At 32.8% G+C, this 24034-nt stretch overlaps 2 protein-coding genes across 2 annotated transcripts in view; both read right to left on the bottom strand.

The window, feature by feature from the left end:
• Window positions 1–24034, bottom strand: part of LOC107488249 (naringenin 8-dimethylallyltransferase 2, chloroplastic) — a 106922-nt gene that overhangs the window by 13166 nt on the left and 69722 nt on the right. The window lies entirely within an intron of this gene.
• On the bottom strand, window positions 5248–14134 carry LOC107483412 (alpha-1,3-mannosyl-glycoprotein 2-beta-N-acetylglucosaminyltransferase). The gene is made up of 19 exons (XM_016104056.3): window positions 13681–14134; window positions 13374–13559; window positions 13243–13293; window positions 13050–13137; window positions 12406–12468; window positions 10460–10494; window positions 10304–10380; window positions 10164–10209; window positions 9974–10036; window positions 8208–8274; window positions 8031–8099; window positions 7858–7927; window positions 7690–7751; window positions 7023–7113; window positions 6682–6775; window positions 6230–6292; window positions 6093–6131; window positions 5842–6012; window positions 5248–5758 (listed from the first exon to the last, which is right to left on the bottom strand). Exons 2-19 carry the CDS (start codon window positions 13440–13442, stop codon window positions 5636–5638), a joined length of 1341 nt encoding a protein of 446 aa, XP_015959542.1. The 5' UTR covers window positions 13443–13559; window positions 13681–14134; the 3' UTR covers window positions 5248–5635.

Genomic DNA, 24034 nt, shown 5'->3' on the forward strand with positions numbered 1-24034 from the left:
AAAAAGATCTTTTTATCTATCAATTATATTTAGGTATAACAATATAAACGTATTTTTTTGTTTATTTATTATATAGAAAATATTTTTTTTTTAAGGAAAAAAGATCTTTTAAAAAAAGATGTAAATTATAACTTCTCAAAAAAAATATTTTTTCGATTTTTTTAGTGTTTTTATTTTTACTACTAGAAATTTGTCAAACACATTATAAAATAAAAAAAAAAATCTTTTTTATCAAAATAATGACACCCAAACAAACACTAATTAAAGGAATGAAAAGAATGACACAGTCGAGTTTGAGTTTCTCGAAACAGAAGAAGGTGAAACTAAGGCATCTGAGAGAGATAAAGTTGGTAACTATTGAGAGTTTAATGTTTCGGTTGATCACTAATCATACTTTGAATTGTGACAGGTGTTGCTATTAGCTTTGTTGGTGAAAGCTTGGCCACTAATAACCACCTTTAGTGTAGCCATCCAAGTCGTGACACACATGTGATCAATAAAAATATTAAACAATATAAATAAAAAAAATATATATGAAACCAACTAATAATCAGTTAAGAATAGAACAACATAATTAATTATAATTAATTTTATTAATTTATATTTAATTTATTTATTAAATTATTGTTGACCACGTTAGTGTTAGAAGAGAATCACGGAACAGATGTTTTGATCATTCATTAGTTGATTCCATATAATTAATTATATTTTATTAATACGTAACACATGAAACATAGAAATCATATCTAAAACCATCCAATTTACAAGAAAAAAAACATCCGTGTGCCTATTAGTAGTAACATCCGGTTACCAGTTGGCTGATTCTTGGCTTATATAGAGTTGGTTCCTTAGCATTGTTGTATAAATAATAGATACATTAGATATTTAATTCACTAAGTGTGCAAAAATATGAATGGTTATTCTAATATAAAGATTTAGGTGAATAATTTGAACCAATTTTAAAATTCGTTATTCATGTTATTTAATAAAGTCATTAATTACCTAATATAATCCATATAAAAAAATACTAGAAAAAAAAGTGTTGTTCATAACTAAATTTTTAAAAAAAATTCCAAAAAATTACTTTTTTTTTTTTACAAAAATTGAGAAAATGAACACAGAAATTTCTTTAAAATAACAGAATCATTTAAAGAATAACAGAAGAGATTGTACAATAATAAACTAGTACAAACAATAAAAAAATAACAGAAAATCGTGCAGAATAAAAAGAAAGAAAGGATGAAAAAAAGGAAAAAAAAAACTGCACATAGATAAGAAGAAAAGAGGAAGTGGGAGGAAGAAAAAAAAAGAAGGAAGTAGGGATGTGTATCGAGGACCCCAGGGACAAACGACGAAGAAAGAAGAAAGAAGAAAAAAAATCCTTAATGGAATATATAATGATGTCTCTGACGAAAAATACTATCAGTTCATAAAACTATACGGAATAACAGAATAATTAAACACAATAAATAAAGAAGGTGTATACGTACCAGAATTGGTTTTGGAAATGGATGTAGTGGGAGGAGGCAATGAGGCATGAAGCAGCAGCCTGGAAGTGGAAGCCATTCTATTAAAACTTAAAAAGTTGTGTGAATATGGAAGAGAAGAGGCGATGGTGATGGTATTTAAGCAGTATCCAGTATTGACAACTATTTCTCAAATCAATTGCGTGTCATCCTGACTAGCACTTTTTTTAAGTTACTCTTATGTAGTCAATAATTTCAACATCCTTCCTTCACTTCCTTCACTTCACCAAAAGAAAAAACAAATTGAAATTGAATAGATCTATCTATTTCAACTTAAAAATTGGCTTTTGGACTGAGGAATGTTTCACGGGTGGTTTAAGTTTGAAAACAAACACAATCAAATTGATTAAATTTTAGCTGGTTCGAGTTGGTTTGGATTTAAAATTTTTTGTAAGAGTGGATCTAAAACAATTCGACTCGAATAATTAGATATTCGATTAAAAATAAAATTAAGAAAATAAAATAAATTTATGTAAATAATATGTAAAGTAAAAAATAAAATAAAAAATAATACAACATTAAAATTATATTTAAATAAATATCATAATTTATGTTAGAAAAACATAAAGTTATATATATTCGTATTTTATTTTTTTAAATTAATAAAATATAATTAGATAATCGAATTGATTCGGATTTTACTACTAATTAACTACAAAATCAATTAAGATGAGTTTAATAGAGTCCAATCTGATTGCACTTGATTATTCATCGGATATAAAACTAATATAATTAGATTATCTATATTCCTAATCATATTTTTAATCTCTCTTAAATTTATAAACTATCTGATCGAAGACCTGATAGATGTGAAATTAAACTTGTAATAATAGCCGTTTGTTTTGCCGTCTATAAAACTCTTATTCATAAAGACTTAAATTCAATTGTTTTAACATATTTTTATTTTTTGGTGACGACTTGGTTCTTAAACAAAATTAATTATAGTTTAGCATCTAAATATGATATAATAGAATGGGACCAAGTTAGACTTCATTTTATTTTAGTTAAAACCAAGTTGTCATCCAAATATTCGAAACCGAATTAAGTATTTATTGAGTAAACAAATGAGTAGAAAAGTCGTCGCTTGAAAATCAAACTAACTGAAACTTCCTGTACTACAACATTAAGAACTAGTCTTTCGTATACACGTTTTCATACAAGAAGGGTTTTGATAACGTGTATGTAAGAAAATTCGAGATAGAGATATAATTAAAAAAAATTAATTTTAATGTACTAAAAATATAAAATATTTTATTTAATTATTTAATTATATTTTGTTTTTTAAATTATTATTTTCATAATAAATATAAAAAATATTTATTTTTGTTAATATAATTTTATATTTTATATAAAAAATATATTAAAATTAAATTCATCAGAAAAGTTACTTAGAACTTAGAAGTCTAATTTTGCAAAACGTAAAAGTCTTAATAATGCGTTTAATTAAATAAAAGGTGGAAAACATATATACAGACAAACTCAATAAATGTGAACATGTAGAGATAAAATTTGTAAACTTAATTTATTTTAAATTTTAAATTAAGTTAATTTAATATTGTAATTATTTCAAACATCATATCAATTTAATCATTTATTTCTTAAAATAAAAATGAAAAATGAATGTTCAGAAACCCTGTTACTTTTAAAAAGTTTATATATATATATAATAAATATTTGGTACATTAACCACAATATAATTTAGACTTAGAATTTCTTACATATTAAGAAAAACCTCTTATTCCACTTAGTGGCTTAATTAAAAAATTTAATTTGTTTTAAGAATTCAAATATGGTGAAGGATGTATGCTACAATTTTTTATTTTATTTTATTTTTGATAATTAAGCCATTTGTTATTTTGTATATACAAGCTAAGTCAGAGAAGACGGCACAAAAAAATATTACTCCGGGTCCGGTATATACGGTTCAAGTTAGTTACTCACTTTATTTGATTAGTTATTTGCACAAGTTAATTTAAAAAAATCAAAAAAAGATTTCAAATCTATTTATTTAAATTTTCTTATTCAGTAATTGATTTACAGTGCAACATAATATATATTCAAAATATTCAAAAACATTAATAGGAAAAAATATATATTAAAGTGTTAAATTAATTTTTTTTTCTTAAACAATTTTGGTTGTTTGAATAGTTAGTTCATTTGTCCATTTAAGTAAATATCGAAAGTTCTTATGCATACAACATTCTATTAACCACCAATAAAGCCCTAATAGAACTTGGATCTATTATAGATTAGTCATTAACCTATTGAAAAATAACATGAATTTTTTTTTTCCAAGTGACAGTATTGTGAACCGGGTCTCTGTGGTTGTTGAGGGTATGATTTACGATTGGACTTATTCAAATATCAAATTTCAGGGCAAAGGTCGTTTTGAATGATTTATAAGTTTTCAAGGGTCTATGTTTGTTCAGTGTTACATTAAATTTTTTTCAACAACCATGGAAGCGACCAAGAAAGTGTGTGGGTGTGTAATGTTTTATTTAATTTTTTCGGTCAGAGACGATGAAAGAATTTATTGCTTCAAAATAATATGACTTTGTGCTACTCTAATACTGTAATCATTTAATAGTGTGTTGATTTTGTACGTTAACTTGGTGAAATTTTAATTTTTTGTCTAAATTCTATGTAATTTAAGATCTAATTAGACCTCCTAAAAGCTTGATTGGCTTTCTAATATCCTCGTGAAGACGATAATAACAAATTTAATTTGAAAATTTTGCAGCTCTTAGAGCAATAATCAAGATTTTGGAACTCTAATAAATTTTAATCACATAGAATTTGAATGAAATATCCAAATCACAATAAATTAATGTACCAAATCAACACATTATTACTGGAAATTAGCTTAAGAATTATTATGAATTATGATTATAAATTTTGAAATCCAATTTGAATATTAACTTATAATATGATGCGATTTTCATTCTTTAAGCAGTTTCCAAGAAATAACAAAGATTTAGAAAGATATGACTTTTTCCATTTTGTTCAAAATACATTAGGTCATAGCCTTGTGTTTTGTTTGTCGATGTAATATTGCATGGTTTCAATAATACATAAGGAGAATACTCACACGAAGACATTAGAATACTCACACGAAGACATTTTTATATGAAGATGACATTGTGAATCTTTAGATAATTAATCAAATATATTTAACTTTATCAACTCATCTAATAGTTTATAATGCTATCTTCATGTGAAAATGTCATCATGGAAATATCCACCAACACAAAAACATACGCAAATGATAAGGTATGAAGGTGGGACATATACAGAGGTGGTGTGGTAACAATGACAATACTGTATATACTAATAAAAGCTAAAGTGTTTGTTATGGTATTTAAAAATTATTATCTAATTATTAAAAAAATTAAATTATTAATTTTAAATTTAAAATTTGGGAGCTCAGATGGTTTCATTGTCTTATCACAACATGGTTATGCAAAGTTGTGATAAGCTAGAGAAAATTTAAGCAAAAGAGGGTTACCAACACTTGCTAGGGGGAGAAGTGTAAACAAATCTAGTTAGCAAAACTGCAAAAGTAACAATCACGGAAAACAGGAAGGCCATTCTCATCATTTCCATTACCTCGAGGGCAATTAACAAAGGTAGAAAACATAAGCAGCAATTTACTGGAGGCAACTGCTTGGTATAAAGAAGCAGAAATTTTTTTAGCTTTTCAATAAAGATTTCCCTGCTCATGTAACAAGTTTATATCTGTTGTATAATACTAACAATCATAACCAGTACAATACCACGCTTTTCACAAGCAACGAGGGATATAAATCTAAAAGATTCTCAAGGCCAATAATGTTGATAAGTTAAGATAAAACCAAAAATGGCCACCCAGTGTATCAGTGCTAGACACAATAGTTTCAATAAAACATCTTACAAGATACATGGGACTGTGGTCATAATTTGCAGCGCGGCACACTCAACGTATGCAGTTTCAGCGAAGTGGATTTTGACGTTGATGAGTATTTATATAGCACGTCATTTTAAAGCTCGGTATCAATTGCTCTCCAAAACCACTGTTGATATCCGAAAAAAAATGACAAGTCTCTCGCAAGGAAGATTAAATCCCCTCTGGTCTATGAATCTGTAATCCGGAGTAGCTTCAAAGATTCAGGACCAACAAGGAATACACGCCTAGCGCGTGTGGATGGATATCTGAAAACGACTACTCCTTTGTAGGCTGTCCTGGGCACACCATCCTGGAAGTAAGAGTAAAACTTGTGTCAAATTCACAATGCCTTCCCTTTTCCCATTTAAGGGGGAAAAAAATCAGTTGAATTACCTTCCACTCTTGAAATATACCAAATTGACCAGCGATGTATTCGAAGTCTGATTGATCTCTATACTTGATACGTACATCGCCATCTATATTATTCGTCTCTTGAAGCACGTTAACTCCAGAGACAGGTTTGGCTTTGGCAACAATGTTAGCAAAGTGTTGGGCATATTTATCCTGTAAAGAGAGAACAAATTCATCAAGCAACACGATATTCCTTCTACATACGCGTTCATGAACAAAGAGCAGTATCTCACCTCCTGCAAATAGCTCAAGTCCTTTGACTTCCAATCAACCTACCAACAATACAAAGGTAGAAAAAAGGTAATAAATGTAACATCATACTCTGGGAAACGTGTTCTTAGGACTATTTTCTATAAAAACATATGAATACCTGGACGTCGTTCAGCTTGATTGGCTCAAGATATTGCCTAAAAAACTGTCCCAAACTAGAACCCTATGAAAATTACAGGAGTTAGAAAGTGTGTCAACACATAAGGTGCAAGTATATGAGACGTTTTGCACTGCCTTCACACTAATACAAGGGTAGTAGTAACATGAAAAAATACCAACAGAAAAATGATAACGAAAACTAAAGATAAGATATTCTTAATTTTCTTTTGTCAATAAGTTATTCATAATTACTTCTAAAAAGTTTCTTTTAGCTAAGGGCTTAAATAAGCTATTTACTAAGATGGGCCCTAAGATTGTTGTTATAACATACATGTCAACATGAATATCCTGAAAATCCTGAATTCATAGCATAGAAGTCCGAACTTTTTACAAGCTTCAGCTTAAGACCACTTAATAGAAAAGGTATCCTCAAAGTAAAATTAGAAAACTTACAAGCTCACCAAAGTTATATGTTCTGCATACTTCCGGTCGGATAAACTGTCGTCCTTTGTGATTCTCTTTTAGCCTCAACCAGTCATCCCAGTAAGTAAAATTTTGTCAAAGAAAATTCCAAAGATGATAATACGATATTACTGTAACTAAAGGACCAATGACAAGCAGTTTCCTGATAAAAAAGATTATACATGATCTAGATTCTGGATATACATTATACAGATATATCTCATGAAATAAGAATGGCTATTGACTAAGATTTCCTTCTCTGTAATGCTCCAAATCCAAATAAAACATTAATATGGCACAAACAGTAATAACCACTCAAATATTAAGGATATGCCTTTGGCCATTTTGGTGACAGTTCATCCCATGTAGATCTAGCAAGCATCCATCCTAGCCCAGGAAAGAAGTCTGACCGATAAAGTTCATCTGAAGATTAGATCAAGCAAGAATTCATCAGAAGAGCAATAGAAATTATTAAAATATCTCAAACAGTGTTTTAAATTGAAAATCACCAATGCAATGCAGTGCAGGCACAACATCCTAGTTGTGGCACCATTGATTGCATTCTGTATCAGCCAACTAAGTACATCACCTTTTGACAACCGCAACACAACACAGCCATAGTCATACGACATTACCAAAACATGAAGAGTATTTTAGGATTTCTTATTATATCTACAGAATAAGAATATATTTATAAAATCTTAGGATCTCTTTATAATATATTGTGAATTAATTTAGTCATCTGACTGAGGAAACAATCTTATCAGTTATCTTTAATTCATTATATTTATCCTCATTTAGTGAGGATCAGTAGTCATACTCATACATTATCAATGGACATGGGCTTGCACTAGCTATTCTACAATAATACCTTTACTACTTTGCTATCTGTATGTCCTACCATGATAAACAATAAGGTAAAGTTTTGAAATCCTGTTTTCCATAGACCATATGGGTATTATAAATGAAGTATAGAGCCATAAAATGTAACAAACTTACATGGGTCATGTACAAACTGCTTCTGTCCATTGTCATTCCATGAAGAAACAGCCATAATTGACCTAGAATACATAATGCTATCTATAAACAGCCTCTGCCATCTTAAAAAACATTTATAGTGAATCAGAAAAAAATAAATTCATCATTTGATTCTTCTTAGATTCATACTTATCCTTGTCAAGGAGAGCTGCTGTAGCTTCAAAATAATCAAAGAAATCAGGAGCTATTTCCATGTCATCTGATATTAAACAAAGATACCCAATCAGGTTTCATATGTTTTTACCAATTATGAAAAAAGAAAGAAGAAAGAAAAAAGTTGTGATAAAGATAGCCCTTTTCACCTTCAAGAATGATTACTCGGCTAAAGTTATGATGGTAAAACAGCTGATCTAGAGCCCACTTGTAATGACCTGATAAAGGCACAATGTAAAAAATGAAATGTAGAATTCTTGTGGAATAATCTCCGCAAGTAGAGAATATAAAACAGAAGAGATGAAGAGCACGGAAATTTTTCTTACGTGCAATCTTGTAGTAAGCAATTAACTCCCCTGGTCTTTCAGTTTGAACTGGTTTCAGATCTAAGTGCTGAATCAAATTAGTGTTAGTAACCAAAGCTTGGTTCCTTATCATCAAAGCTTTATGTAGCTCAGTAATCACAAATAAAATAGATTCAAGTAATTTCATCCTTGTCAAGTTTTTATAGCAACCTTTCTTTTTCTCACAATAAAAAACCCTTAGAGAAACATAATCCAGTGGTTTCTAAAAATATCCCTTCAAGGGATATCAAAAGCTTCACAGCAAATCATTAATATTCCAAATTAAGTATCTAAAATTTTCATAATTCTTTCCTAGTACCATCAGTCATAAAAAAAGAAATACTTTGCTATCACGTCATGCAAAGGAAATCTCTCCAAAAGGGATCAAGTTATTTGGTGGCAGCATTCAATTAAACACTCCCTGCATATGTCAGCCCTTTGGACTTGAAATGCGAACAATGGATTATGAATAGGTTCACCCTAATTTTCTTTGAAATTTAAATTTTTATTAGAAGAATTATACCATATAAATGATTGTCAGGTCTGACCTCTGTAGTGTGTAAGTTGAATTCTATCTTAATAGTAAACATAGAATTTGAATGAACTGTATACATCTTGTTCTGAACAAGGATGTATTATTAGTTTGATTTCTAGTAAGTGCCGAAAAGATCATAGTGAAAGTGTGTGCCACACGACCAACTGACATCCTCTCCGATACAATTTCAGAAAAGGAAATGTGATTTTATCCCAAATAATTTCATAAGATCGAGATTGGTTTTACATCTCTGGCACACCATTATTCATCTATTCCACCAAATTTGGAAAGGAATCATCCTTAAGTAAGGGTATGGCTCCAGCACCGAAATATGGTTAAATGAAAATTCAAAATCTTTAGTATTTCATTTCCAATCAATCAATCAAAACAAATTAGTAGCTTATATCTTACTTTTTCCTAAGGCTTTTTTGTTGTTGTTTTGTTGTTACAGTAGTTTTGGAATTTTTAGTTTGGAAAAAAAAAGGATTTAACAAATGAGTACAAGCACATTGACTAAGAGAGTAAAAGAAGAAAAATTTGGTTTTTCAAATGCATTGAATACAATGAAAACTTAAAAAACTTAGCATTTACTTCACATTTTATACCAAAACTTTCCATTTAAAGTATCCATAGCAAGTACACTTAGCAAGAGCCAGAAATTGGAGATGCATTGAGTTCTCAGTAAGGAATATGTTGAAAATTTGTATATTTAGGCAATGTAATATCAAATTGGAAGCGAGTCCCATATTTCAGAGAATTGTTTATCGTAGCCTGCACACTAATATCTTAATTTATACTATAATTACACTCAGTAATGAACTAATCTGTTAGGGATAGAATCATATTGTATCAAATATGATCTCTTAGGAGTGCATTGATATTTATCATTGTCTCCTTATTAGTATTAGGGTTTTACTATTATTATAAATAGATGCTAGTTTTCCTCTCATGTAAGATATATCACATAAGAATAATATATTCTTTCTCTCATCTGCTGAGTTACTATTTACTCTATTATTTTCTTGGTTAATCATGGATTTTAACATAATCAGCAATAATAACTAGATCACAAACATCACAATGCAGTTGACTATCATTTCTAAAAAAGAGCTAAATAAACACAAAATACAAGTAATTTCCAATTTAAAGTAAGAATATACAAACAAACTGAGGATTCTCGTAGTGCAGCTGATTTCTGTAAATGTATATATACCTGCATATAGGACAACTGGTCATAGCTCAATGCCTTACTTCTAACATCAGCATTTGATCCATCCTGAACAAAAATAAAGGACTATGATCAACAGTATGTTCTGTTTGCAAAATAATGAAATGATTAACCATTTCAATTTAATTACAACAAAACTCCTGAGAAGTGCAGAAAGCCAAGATGTGCACAATACCTGAGATACAAATAGAGGATATCTTGAAGAAATGGGTTTTTGGTATCTGTAGAAAACAAGATTATGACTCAGCCAGTCAAATAAATACCAGTATAATAAACTATAAAAGATGAGTAAATCTGTTGAAATATGATGCACACTTCAATACAGAATTGATAGTCCTCTCTAGGTAATCAGCGCGATTACATGCCATGATCACAACAGCTGCCACTGGAACCTAAACAAATCAGAAAGAAAATCACACAATAAACTCAATAAAATGAGATAGAAAACTCAAGCAGACACTTGCACTCAACCTGAACTTTGTTGATCAGCCTCTGCACATCTTTTCCTGGAATTTATATTTACAGGAAGTTAAATTCCAAGATATGCCACAGAAAAAAAAAAATCTTCACTGAAATATTCACAAGTCATAACACTTTCAACATGGAACCGCTGGATATGTTTACATTTACACTTTATATTTATTCACCTACAAATAACGTGGAATGCACATTGTGTAACAAAGAATTTTATGTTCCCCATCCATAATATTGCTTAAACTAAAAAATTCAACATGATGTTATCAATTACACAATTGTAATTTCACATGAGCTTAACACCTATCAACTTTGGTGGAGTGGTGAATGGCAACAGAGGGAAATTTCCAGTGGGAGGGCAATGAGATAATTAATTGATGTCCCTTCATGATGGCAAGCATACTACAAAAAATGCAAATGATGTTCAGGTAGCTATGGTTTGTGGTGAAACTGCTATTCAGGCTGACTTGGTTCTAAAGTCCAACTGATAAGCGGTAATTGACTCCTTGCACCTAATTTATGAACTCTTTTTCATTGAATTGTAGGAAGGCAAGAACCAAGCCTTTTCCTGTTATGTGACCTGATTAGCAACAAAGGATTGGCATTGTGGCTCCTAATGAAACAAAAAATAATGCATTTTTGTAAAAGAATTGGCGTTTTCATGGTAGTTGTGCGAGTGCGGTTTCTTAGTGCTTTGGGACATAGGCCCTTCAAATAAAATATTCTCAAAATCCATTGTTGTTTTAACCATGCTAAAGTCCTAGGAGTAGGATGATTCTTCTTGTCGTTTCATCAACACATTCCCAAAATGGCAAGTAGAGATAAGCTTTGGAAGAAATTATGTACAATAGCTGATCATTCACAAGAACCATGGCTTGTTATGTTATGGGAGATTTCAAAGAATATTTATCTTCTTTTGAGAAACAAGGAAAGGAAAGCCCTAACTGATATCCTTGATCATTGTCACTTTCACTAGGACTCAAGATGGGTGCAAGAAAACTTGAACAATGGAGTGTGTAATCTGAACTAGTAGATGAAGCTTTTACAGGTTTTGACATTACACTTACTAGCAAGCTGGTTCACTGATAACTCTTTTATAATGTGGTGAAATAATCATCAGATGGGAGATGGGACGCATCCCAAGAATTTAATGAGAAGACTCTGTCACCGTTTTGAAAGCATCTTTTGTAGAAAAAGATAAAAAACTCCTTGCAAGGCAATAACTAAAAGATAGAAATTGTTTGGTGGGGTGGAAACAAAACATGAAGTTCAGGTTCAAGTTGCAAACTCTTTAAATTGTAGGAGTAAAGCAAAATGAACTAGTGTGTAGACATCTAACCTATGGTGAATGTGTACAACATCAACAATTAAGTCTTATCCAGCTAGTTGGTTTACCTATAGTATCCTGTCATTGGTTTGTTAACTACTCACATTTTTTCCCGAATAGTTGCTGATTCTCGGGGCCTTTTTCCTCCCCAATGTGCCCAAAAAGAAAACTACTGGTCCTACTGTCCACATCCCCACACATAATTTGAGAATAAAATCAAATCTTCAGGAAAGTTAGATTGCTGAAATTTTATTTTTCTCCAATCTACCAAAAAACATTGAAAAAATTTGCCTTCAAAACAAGAGGGTAGCACTGAGAATAGTGAGTACTACTTCAGAATTTTTAATTCACTTGGCTTCCATAATAGCATTTATGTTCCTTTATAAAGGCCACATTCTATGTGAGTAGAAAGAAAGGGGGAAAAGACTTGCCTTCTTGTAAAAGAAATTTGCTTGAAATAACCATCATCTCATAACATATGCAAAGAAAATGGGACCAAAATACTCTATACTTGTTAAACCAACAACGGCACTATGCTATTGACTAAATTTTGAACCGAAAATGAAATTAAGAAGCCAGAGGAGAGGGGAGGAACTTATTATTTATCATAACATACTTTCAAGATCTTGAACAAGAGACTTCATCTGTCCACATTCTTGATCTCGGCGATTCCTCTCTTCTGGAAAAACCCAAGAACAAAAAACGGAACATGACAAAAAATAAATAAATATATGTTATGTGCACAGTATGACTAAATAAATAATAAAAGCAACTGTTAATGAGCATAAGCTCACCTTTATATAATTTTATATTTTAAATGTGATACTATTTGTTCCATTTCAATATTAGTATGACTGATATTTGACAAATCTTGTAAAAACCTTGTGACAACTGCATTAGGAAGTTATTTGGCCGTTTCCTTTGATGAAAACTGAAAAGGAAACTATGTAATCACAATTGGTTCTCTAATTCAGAGAACAAGAAACGCTGGTTGTTCTAAGTTGATTGCATATGAATTATAAGAGCCCAATCATTTAAGTTCAGATATTGACTATGGCTAGAGGCATGTGGTTGTGACTTGTGTCTATTAACATTTTCTTCAGTTAGATTGAGAAATTTTAATACACCTCTTTAAATACTTAACCTCGTTAACAGAGGTGAACACTGAATGTAGCTAACATATTTATGCAACAGCAGATAACCTTAAGAAAATATACTCCAAGATTACTACTTTATCACATGTATAAAAGTATATGGAACCTTCTAGGGCCACAATTCGTCCTTGTTGCAAGCTAATCTGGTCGATCAGTGATCGCATTTGACTCGTACAAGTGTTTTCAGCTTCAATCTATGCAACAAGGACAAACACTGAAGTCAATGATCCACCAAATACTAATTAGGATACTGTACAAAACATAGGTTAACATGAAATATGGTAGTGGAGTGCAATTACAGCAGCGGCAAGGCGATCAGCGTATTCTGATTGTGTTGCGAAAAGCCTCATCTGAACAAATGGAAACTACATGTTACATTGCCATGGGAAACACACAGGTTTAGTTAGGGTTAGAGAGGAAGAGGAAAAACCTGAATGTAGATGAAAACACCAGCTGCAACCAAGAGAAGGATCCGAAAATCGCAGAAATTTTTCGCCATCTGCTTTCACCCGAAATTTGGAATTATCACACCAGATGAGGCTACAGCATAAGCATTCTTCTGAGATTAATCACAAAGGCAACTTCTCGTACACAGTCTCATCAACTACGGTCAATCCTAGAGTCAACTCAAGCTCAATTGTCAACAGCCAGGAAAATATAAATAACAATTTTTTATTTATTTAATATAATACGAATATTTCTAAAGGAAACAAAAATTTTAAAATACAGGGAGAAACCTTGTTCCGTTTGGTTCCGACGAAAGGGGATTGACGCCGGCGAATTGGAGAGACGAAGAGAGAGTAAGGCAGAGAGAAACCGCCGTCCCAACGATCGTGAAGCTACCAGAGCCACGTGAAGCCGTCTCCTTTCCGTCGCGATTTGTCTTCTTCGTTCCCGTGCAGTCGCGATTAACGGCTTCACTGCCGTTCGTGGATCCGTCACGAACTAAGCGACGCCGCCAGCGAGGGCAACGGTGACTACTACTATTGTTGCAGCTGCAAGGTACCGTCTCCCTCTGAGAGATCTTTGTTCTTTCTATGAGTGAGAGAGAGAGAGAGAGAGAGAGAGAGACGTTTTGTATTAGCTACTGCCGCTGAATATCGGAGTGAAAGCGTGACTTTTGTTGGCGACGGAACTCAGGCTATCTTTGGAAGACAAAGATCGAGAGAGCGACATTAGCAGAAATGTAAGAAGTTTTGTTTTGGCAAAGTTTTTCAAGAGTTATTTATGTGTTTTTCAAAATCACAATAACTTTTTTTTTATTTTAAAGAAAAATCTCAATAATTTTACACATTTAATTTTAATGTAGTGTAAAATATTTTATACAATTATTTAATTATATTTATTTTTTTAATAATTATTTAAACAATTAATATGAAAAATAATTATTTTAGTTATGTAGTATTGTATAATTAAATGCACCTATATTTAAAATTTTGGATGATTTTTTTGTGTTGGTTTAAATGTTTGTATTGCTTGAGTTTGGATTTTTTTTTTTTCAGATTTTGTATGTTTATGCAGCAAGTATGTTGGATTTTTTTTCTTGTTATAGTTTGGATGTTTTCAATATGAATTTGAATTTGAATTAGTTATTGGTTGTTAGGTTTTAGATGTGTCTTTCTTTTAGTTGTGAATTTTTTTCCAAATTTTATGTGTTTAATTTGCACGTATTTTGAATGTTTCTTTCTATTGTATAATATATGTTTTTAGTTTAAATTTGGATATTTATTGGTTGTTAGATTACGAATATTTTTTTTAGGTCAAGTTCGGATGTTTTTTTTTAAAGTTTTGGTTGTTGTTGTCTTTATATTTTTCTAGTAGTCTCATTTATTTGATGTTGTATGGTTTGTTAATGAGGTTTCCTATGTTTATATAGCAGACATTTTAGATTTTTTTTTTTTTGCTATATAGTAGTTGTTTTTGGTATGATTTTAGATGTTTTATTGATTAATTGATTTTAGATTTTTTATTCTTTTTTCGGATGTTTTTTTTAACGTTTTAACTTTTTTTTATCTTATCTAATGGTTCACATTTTGATTGGGCTTAGATATTTTTTATTTTAGTTTTTCTATATTTATTTAGCAAGCATTTTGGATATTTCTTTTTGTATATACTAGATGTTTTAGTATGAATTTGGATATTTATTGATTGTTAGATTTTGAATTTTTTTTTTACGTCATGTTTGGAGTTTTTTTTTCAATGTTTTGGTTGTGCTTTCATGATTTTTCTTCTAGATATTTTCTATGTATATTGTGTCTGTGAATTATCCTTCTCTTAAAGAGAATTTTGAGATCGTTTATCTTCTTTCCCTTTAAAAGGTTCATGATATATTTTATAATTATTTTAAAAGTGAATTTTTTTATGTCCTGGATGTTTATTTTATTTGGATTTGAATGTTTTCTTTTATTATGTTTCTGCATTTTTTTTTTAATAATTTTGGATGTTTCTTTTTGCAAGATTTTGGATATTTTTAAAATAATTTTAAATATTTTTTGTTAGCTAGGTTTTGGATGTTCTTTTGTTATTTTTTAAACTTTTTTTTATGTTTTTGGATATTTTTTTTATTAGGTTTCACATGTTTCTTTAGATTAAAGTTTTTTTGTGATATTTTAAATGTTTCTTTTATTAGGCATTAGGTTTTTGGTTATTCTTTTGTATATATACTTTTCGATACTCTTTTTTATATTCTTTATAACATGAATTTATTTTTTAAACGAGGCGGTTGATATGGAAGAAAACAATAATCTAGAAAATATTTTGATTACACAATTCTTTAGTGCAACTTGTGGAGTAAACAAATTGCAGCAATTTGGTAGATTCATGTCTATATTCAATTCTTTTAAAAAATTCTTAGTTTATTTTTGTACGACATATACATGTGGTTTTTTTTTTATTCTTTTTATTTGTATATAACACTTTTTCAAGGTGGAACACATATTATTCTCAATGTGGTTAGTTTTTTTTCTCGTTCAGGATGAAAAGAAACATTAAATTTGTAATATTTTAAATTTTTTTAGAGATATCATAGTATTTCCTTTATCAGTGGCACCACAACATGTATATCGTAGTCCATTTTAAAAATGGCCTTAATGAATAGTTGAAACTATTATAAAAGGAACATTCAATACTATGATAAAATGAACATCCAAAAGTGCCATAAAAAGAACATCTAAAACCTTAATGAATGAAACAAAAACGAAGCATAACCCTACTCTCTTTCTCTCCTTGAAGGAAAGCATGAAGCCTCCCTGAGGGCCGCCGCCGCCGCCTCAGCTTGCGGTGCGGTGGCCCTCTCCAACTCCCCTCCTCTTTAACCTTCTCTCTTTCTTTACTATTTATCATCTTTCTTTTTTTTTTACAGTAATAGTTTCACTTTTCCTCTTCACCTGTCGAATCCCCACCACCACCACTCTCTCGCCGTCCACACCTTCGCTGCCGCCCCTCCCTTGCCTTCTCCCGTGCGTCCCCGTTCCCTAGTTGTGATTTCTATTCCTCTTTCTTGCTATTTTTCCTTTTAGAGATCTAGATTTCAATAACCCCTCTGTGGTTGTTTTTTCTCTTTTGTGGTGTGTTACTTCTCTTTTATGGTGTTTTAGAAATAGTATTATAGGTATAGGATGAAGATACAACGAGAAGAATTTCTCGTCTATGAAAATATTTTCAGATTCAGAAAGCTTTTAAATCTATTAGGAAAAGAGAGGATATTTTCTGTGTTGCAGCACTTCCTGTGTAACACACCCCTTCCTCCCCCTCCCACACACACAAAGCTTTACGCTTAAGCCGTAAAATAGAGATGGTGTGACATTACGACCTCTAAAATAAAATATACATATATAAGATATTTGAAAGAATATATAATATTTGAGGAGCCTTGAAGGTTGGTTAAGCAAAAACGTGAAAAATAAAAGTGGAATGCTCAAGGTAACGATTACTTGCGTACAAAGAAAAGTAGATATACATATAGATAATAGGAGCAGAGTGTAAAGGATACAAAATAATCAAGCTCCGGGATCAACCTGCGAAGCTAAGGCTGGCCGGAGGATAGATATATACATACATATAATCCCAAGATTTCCAAAATACTCAAAATAGACCCTATGTCTCCATCAAGCCTCTAAGAGGCACAAAAGTAAAACATAGATATACAAGGATATTTCTATACATATAGATATATATAAACATAGCAAAATACAACATTCATAAGTCCCACTTCGCTGCAGAGAAACTTCTGACACCTAGCAAGGTGTCTCTCGACCTGCATCTGAAAACAATAACATTTGTATGTAATGAGAACCGGAGGTTCTCAGCATGGTAATGGTGCCCACATACATAATATATAAGGTGTCGGGAAAGCCAGAGGCAATCCTAGAACTTCGACACTAATTCAAAACATAGAATATTAACTAAACCATAAATTAGGGTAATTCTTCTTAGCCATCTAGATTCTAACTCAATTCTAATCTTAATCCCTCGATTATCGCCTTCCTCCAACCCTCCAAAACTACGGTGCATAGACAAACAATACAGACAAAGACATATATAAGTAAAGTACAATTATTGCAAGTAGTAAGTATGGCAGATAAGTATAGTGATTCACGAAGGAAAACCCAAATAATGCACAAGCAAGCAAAACACACAAATGCATATGATGCATGTCTACACTATGGCTAATGAGCTCATCTGTTGGTTCTGCAGCCAAACCCGATATATCTGGCAGCTAACTCGAACATCGTCTCTTTGTTGCGCACAAAAATCTCAGCACATCGGCTGACCATTAGAGGGAGAGTACCATGTCACCATTAGAGGGAATATGTGTGATAAACCTCAATTTTAGGGTTTATCTTGTATTGAATTTAGTGAATTTTATCAACTTATCCCACATTTATTCAATGAAATAGCATGATTTTGTGAATTCCTCATAATTTGTGCTTAAGAGTGAAAACATGCTTTTTACGCTCTTAATTTACTAAATTTAATTCACTTTGATTCCACTCGATGCCTTGATGTGTTTGATGAAGTGATTTCAAGTTTAGAAGGCAAAGATTGGATTGAAGGAATGAAAAAAAGCATGTAAAATGGGAGAATTCATGAAGAAATGAAGTTTGGAAATCTGCGCAGTTTTGTGTACGCATGAAAAGAAATTTCGTGACCTTCCGCGTACGCGTGACCCTCGGCACATGACTTCATTAAAGAAATTGTGGCTAGCGATTTCTGAGCTCACTCAGGCTTAAATCCAACTCATTTCTAAAGTATTTGAGGCAGAATTCAAGAAGGAACAAGGGGGAGCAATTAGGATAATGTAGAAACATGTCTTAGGGTAGTATTCTAGAGAGAGAAGCTCTCTCTTCTCTCTAGAATTAGGGTTTTTAGTTTAAGTTTCTCTTTAATTTCACTTTTTAATTCTTATTTTAGTGCAGTTTTATTTACATTTTCATGTTCTATTGTCTTTAGTCTCTTAGTTTCCTTTGTTAATTTCTCACTTGTGCCACTTTTTATGTTCATGAATTTTTGTTACTTTTAATTTCATTTAATGCAATTTGATGTTTTATGTTTTTTAATGCGTGTTTGAGTTATTGTTATTTTCTTGCATTTGGTAGTAGTAGATTTCATTATTATTGCAATTTAATATGCTTTTCTATTTATGCACACCAAGTGTTTGATAAAATGCTTGACTTAGTTTTAGAGTAGATTTTGAGCATTCTTGGCTTGGAAAGAGAAGTTTGGTAATCTTGAGTTATTAATACCCAATTTAAATTGGTGATCTAGAGTTGTTAGTTGATCTTGTTTCCATTGATGCTACTTATTGATTGGGATTAACTAGGCTTATTTGACTTTCTCTCAATAGGGAGACAACGTAATAGGCTTAACTCTTGGTAATTATTGTATTATGATTAATGACTAGGATAGAAAACCTTGATTCTCAATCCTTACCTTGAATGCCTCTTTAGTATTTGTTAGCTTTAGTTGTTTGCTTTATTTTCTTATCATTTAATTTCTCACTTCTTTATCCGCAAACCACCCCTTTGAATCTCATAACTGATAACACGCATACCTCACTGCAATTCCTTTGAGAGACGACCCGATATCTAATACTCTCGGTATTTTTATTGGTTTGCACTTGTGATAACAAAAATTAAACTTTGATGCGGGTCGAGTGTTGGTTTGGAACTACATTTGCAACGAAACGATTCTCTTATTGAGAAGAAAATTCCTAACCGACAATTGGCTCACATTAATGTGCCCTGTCATCATTAGAGGGAGTATGTGCCCTGTCACCATTAGAGGGAATCGGTACCCTGTCACCCTTACAACCAGAGAGAAAACATAGCATACTCATCATCAAACATCCTCATTCATGACTCATTTACCATATTCATTCATTTTCAATCAATCATCATCAAGTTCAATTACTTTTATTCATTATAGCCAGTATTCATCATATACTCAGCAACTCCGCATTTCTCAATCATAACTCATTACTTCACAACTCACGTCACTTCCAAATCACCACCCCTTCAAGGTTCAACCCCTTCACTATGAATGAGACTAAGTTTTAGGGTCATAGAGAGTAAAAATAAAGGTTTAGAAGTTCAAAATCATGTTTAAAATCACAAAACTCAAATTGCTAAAAAACAGGACCCCGCATTTGCGAACCATGTTCTGCATACGAGGAAGTGTTATTTTCCCAACTTGCATACGCAAACCTTTGCTCGCGTACGCAAGTCTCCTTGGCCGAATGGTTTGCTCGCGTCACGTGCATGTGCCCGCGTACGCGAGCCTCCCTAAAATGCCAAAAAGGCTGTTAAGTGTTGTAGAATTGTCTTTCGTATACCAAACTTCTGACGCGCATAATTTTTCATCCGTTCTTCAAACGGTGTAAACTTAACGAACCCAATTTTCATACAAAACAAGTTTAAAAAGGTTTGGGAGTTCGAAAGCCGAGTTATGGCCCGCCAAAATTCGGTCAAAAATAAGTTTTTTATAAAAAAATTATCAAACCTCTACTTTCATAAATTTTCACAATTTTCTTCCAATCTACCACAACTATAAATAGCACCAAAACATACCAGCCACACCTCAACACTTCATTTTCATACCATGGTATAACATTCCACAAAATCATCAAGTCCAACTCCAACAATTTCATTCAATACAACATTATTCCTCAATATACCAACAATAATAATTCATGTTCATTAATCTTACTACGACATCAATCATCAATGTATTATTATAGTTTATTAAAACCATCACCTCATCAACTATACACCACATTCATACCTTTCACCAACATACCAAATATTCACATCAATCCAACACATACTACATTAACTAAAATAACTAAATAGGCATCAAACACACAGTTCATCTTATCATAGGTCGTCTAGCCTAAGTTTTCACAAGACATTACATATTATATACGAAAAACTAAAACCATACCTTGGCCAATTTCTCCCTAATGCCAAAGCACCTCAATTTCACCATTTTCTTAAGCTTTCACTTCATCATAGCCACACCAAAATAAGTTCCCAGCTTCCAAGGTCCCAAATCCACAATTCAATCACCAAATGTACTTTAATTCATCATATTTCAATCTATTTTCACATTTAGTTCTATAATCAACATCAGCACTTGCAAATTCAACAATCCACAAGGGGTTAAGGGTTTTTACCTTTCTCATGCATCAATTGAGCAAGACCCACTAATTTTTTTAAGTTAATTTGATCCTAAACATCAAGACAACAAAAATCTCAACACTTAATTCACCAAAATTTCAAATTTGCGGGAAGCAGATACTGGAGTTAGACTGAGGGTTTCTTACCGAATTGGTTAGTAGGCTTTGTAGAGTTCGACGCGGTAGATGCGTGGCCATAAACAGTGCGGCAATCGGAGTTTAGTTTGGAAGTTATGATAAAATGAAATCAAGAACAAGGGTTTTGTTCATGTTCCTTCTTCCCTAAATGTTTCCCAGCATGAAACTCAAAATGTGGGGAAGAAAGAGGCTGAAGCCATTCATTAATGTGAGGTTGGGTTGGGCCTTGGGCCCAAAGTGAGCCCGGTTCACCCGATTCGGCCCGTTCAGCCCAATCTTAGGGCAAAACCTTTAAAATTAGTGTCAAAATTCATGTTTTAATTAATTATACCTCATTAAACTATAAGATTTCATTTTCTAATTTTCTTGAATAATAATTAATTTATTCGCTAACTATTCACTAATTTTGCAGGGTTTACATTCTACCCACCTAAATAAAATTTTCGCCCTCGAAAATATTGTTCACCACAAGAGTTTGCGAGAGTAGTTCCCTTTCCAACCTAATGGGTAGTTTCTCGACCTTTGCCAATCTCCGCAACGACTCGTCTCTCACATCTCCTCCATTCTTACCTTAGTAGCTCTAATGTTCTCCAAATCTTCGCGCCTCCGCTGCGTCACTCTTATCGCTTCTTATGAAGAACTTACCTATTTATTTATACTAACCTAACCCCCTATCAAAATAACTCGAAGTCTTCTACCAACAAGTCAAGATTTTCACAACCCAGTTACATGTTACGAAAGAATGCTATTCCTCGGTATTATTCAAAGCAGTTAAAATTTAGTTACTAGTTCCCTTATTACCTCAGATCTGAGGATCGGATTCAGCTACATCTCGGCCTCTCCTGTGTGGGCAATCTCTGACCAAATGTCCTGGCTTCCCGCAATTGAAACATAAGCCCGAACCATAACAACACGGCCTATTTGGGTGATAGCCTCCACATTTCTAACAACTCGAATCATCTGAAGCAGCCACTATCTGTTTTCCTCTACCATTTCCTTGGTGGTCATCATTCGTTCCGAGGTTATTCCGTCCTTGGGAAAATTATTGTGCATATCCTCTTCTCTTAAACTCTTGGCCCCTTTGTGCAAAATTTTGATTGTGCTCCCTTTGTTGGAATTCTCAGCAATCATTCTTCGCCATAGCAGCCTTCCTTACACATTCTTCAGCGAATCAGCATTTATTCACAAGCTCTGAGAAAACCATAATCTTCATCGGCCCAACTGAGCTCAGAATGTCACTCCAGAGTCCTCCATCGTGCTTTATACATTTAAATTTTGCAAAGTCTTCTGGAGCACCTCGACAGATTTAGGAAAACCGGCACAGTTCTTCAAATTTATTTGTGTACTCAACAACAGACATCTGACTCTGCTTTAACTACATCAACTAAAGCTCCTTAGCATTTCTAACTGAATTAGGGAAGTATTTATGTAGAACTCAGTTTGAAATACCTCCCAAGATATCACAGCACTGTCGGGTTGTAGAATACGTCGCGTTCCCTGCCACCAGTATTGAGCTTCACCCTGTAAATGGTAGGTCGCGAACTCCACCTATTGTTCCTCGAGAACCTGCTGAGCTTGTAGAGCCTACTCCATCGTTTGGAGCCAATTGTCGGTCTCAGTAGGGTTTGTGGTCCCACTGAAAGTTAGAGGATGCACTTTCACGAAAGTGGTAAGCGTCATTGGCCCTTCTTCACCATTATTACCATTCCCATGGTTCATTTGATTTTCCAATGCTTCAGCTGTCGCCTGCATAGCCACAACCATATTTTCCAAGGTACCCATAAAGTCCATAGGGTCATTTTCTGCAATTCCAAGGTTCTCATTACCTATTCTACCTTTGCCTTGCACGCGACCGCGCCCACGAGTCGACATCGGGTCCTTGTTCACACCAAACAAGTGATATCAAGTTGATCAGTCTCAATATTGCAATTTTAGTACTTCAAAGTCCCCAATGCATGCTCATGAACATTCATGCCACATATATCAGTTAGATAACCTAATTTAGCATGTAAAAACTCCCAGAGTATGCCCAGAAGCATAGTCAGTTTGTCCCTCAGGCTCTACAGGAACGAACTACTCTGATACCATAATGTAACACCTCACCACACAGAACTTTACGCTTAAGCTGTAAAATAGAGGTGGTGTGACATTACGACCTCTAAAATAAAACATACATACATAATATATTTGAAAAAATGTAATATTCGAGGAGCTTTGAAGGTTGGTTAAGCAAAAATGTGAAAAATAAAAGTGCAACGCTCAAGGTAACAATTACTTGTGTACGAAAAAAGTAAATATACATATAGATAATAGGAGCAGAGTGTCAAGGATACAAAATAATCAAGTTTCGAGCTCAACCTGCGAAGCTAAGGTTGGCCAGAGGATAGATATAGACATATATATGATCCCAAGATTTCCAAAATACTCAAACTAGACCCTATGTCTCCATCAAGCCTCTAAGAGGCACAAAAGTATAACATAGATATACAAGGAGAGTTTGATGAGCGGATAATTTGTATACTTTTTGGCATTGTTTTTAGTATGTTTTTGATATGATATAGTTAGTTTTTAGTATATTTTTATTAGTTTTTAGTTAAAATTCACTTTTCTGGACTTTACTATGAGTTTGTGTGTTTTTCTGTGATTTCAGGTATTTTCTGGCTGAAATTGAGGGACCTGAGCAAAAATCTGATTCAGAGACCAAAAAGGACTACAGATGCTGTTGGATTCTGACCTCCCTGCACTCGAAGTGGATTTTCTGGAGCTACAGAAGCCCAATTGGCGCGCTCTCAACGGCGTTGGAAAGTAGACATCCTGGGCTTTCCAGCAATATATAATAGTCCATACTTTGCCCAAGATTTGATGGCCCAAACCGGCGTTCAAAGTCACCTCAAGAAATCCCAGCGTTAAACGCTGGAACTGGCACCCAAATGGGAGTTAAACGCCCAAACTGGCACAAAAGCTAGCGTTTAACTCCAAGAAAAGTCTCTACACATGAAAGCTTCAATTCTCAGCCTAAGCACACACCAAGTGGGCCCGAAAGTGGATTTTTATGTCATTTACTTATCTTTGTAAACCCTAAGCTATTAGTTCTCTACAAATAGAACCTTTTGCTATTGTATTAGACATCTTGGTTCTTCTGGTTCCCTCTCTAGGGCCGAAGCCAATGATCACCATTATCACTTACGTATTTTCAACGGTGGAGTTTCTACACACCATAGATTAAGGTGTGGAGCTCTGCTGTACCTCGAGTATTAATGCAATTACTATTGTTCTTC

Source organism: Arachis duranensis, chromosome 1, assembly GCF_000817695.3.
Source record: "Arachis duranensis cultivar V14167 chromosome 1, aradu.V14167.gnm2.J7QH, whole genome shotgun sequence".
Lineage (NCBI taxonomy): Eukaryota > Viridiplantae > Streptophyta > Magnoliopsida > Fabales > Fabaceae > Arachis > Arachis duranensis.

What these genes read in the sequence shown, in the direction of transcription:
- LOC107483412 (XM_016104056.3), bottom strand. Translation starts at nt 13,442, where the DNA reads ATGGCGAAAAATTTCTGCGATTTTCGGATCCTTCTCTTGGTTGCAGCT. An exon ending in CTGATCGCCTTGCCGCTGCT is followed by an intron (nt 13,138 to 13,242) that starts GTAATTGCACTC and finishes CTTGTTGCATAG; the next exon opens with ATTGAAGCTGAAAACACTTG. An exon ending in GTATATTTCAAGAGTGGAAG is followed by an intron (nt 5,759 to 5,841) that starts GTAATTCAACTG and finishes TCTTACTTCCAG; the next exon opens with GATGGTGTGCCCAGGACAGC.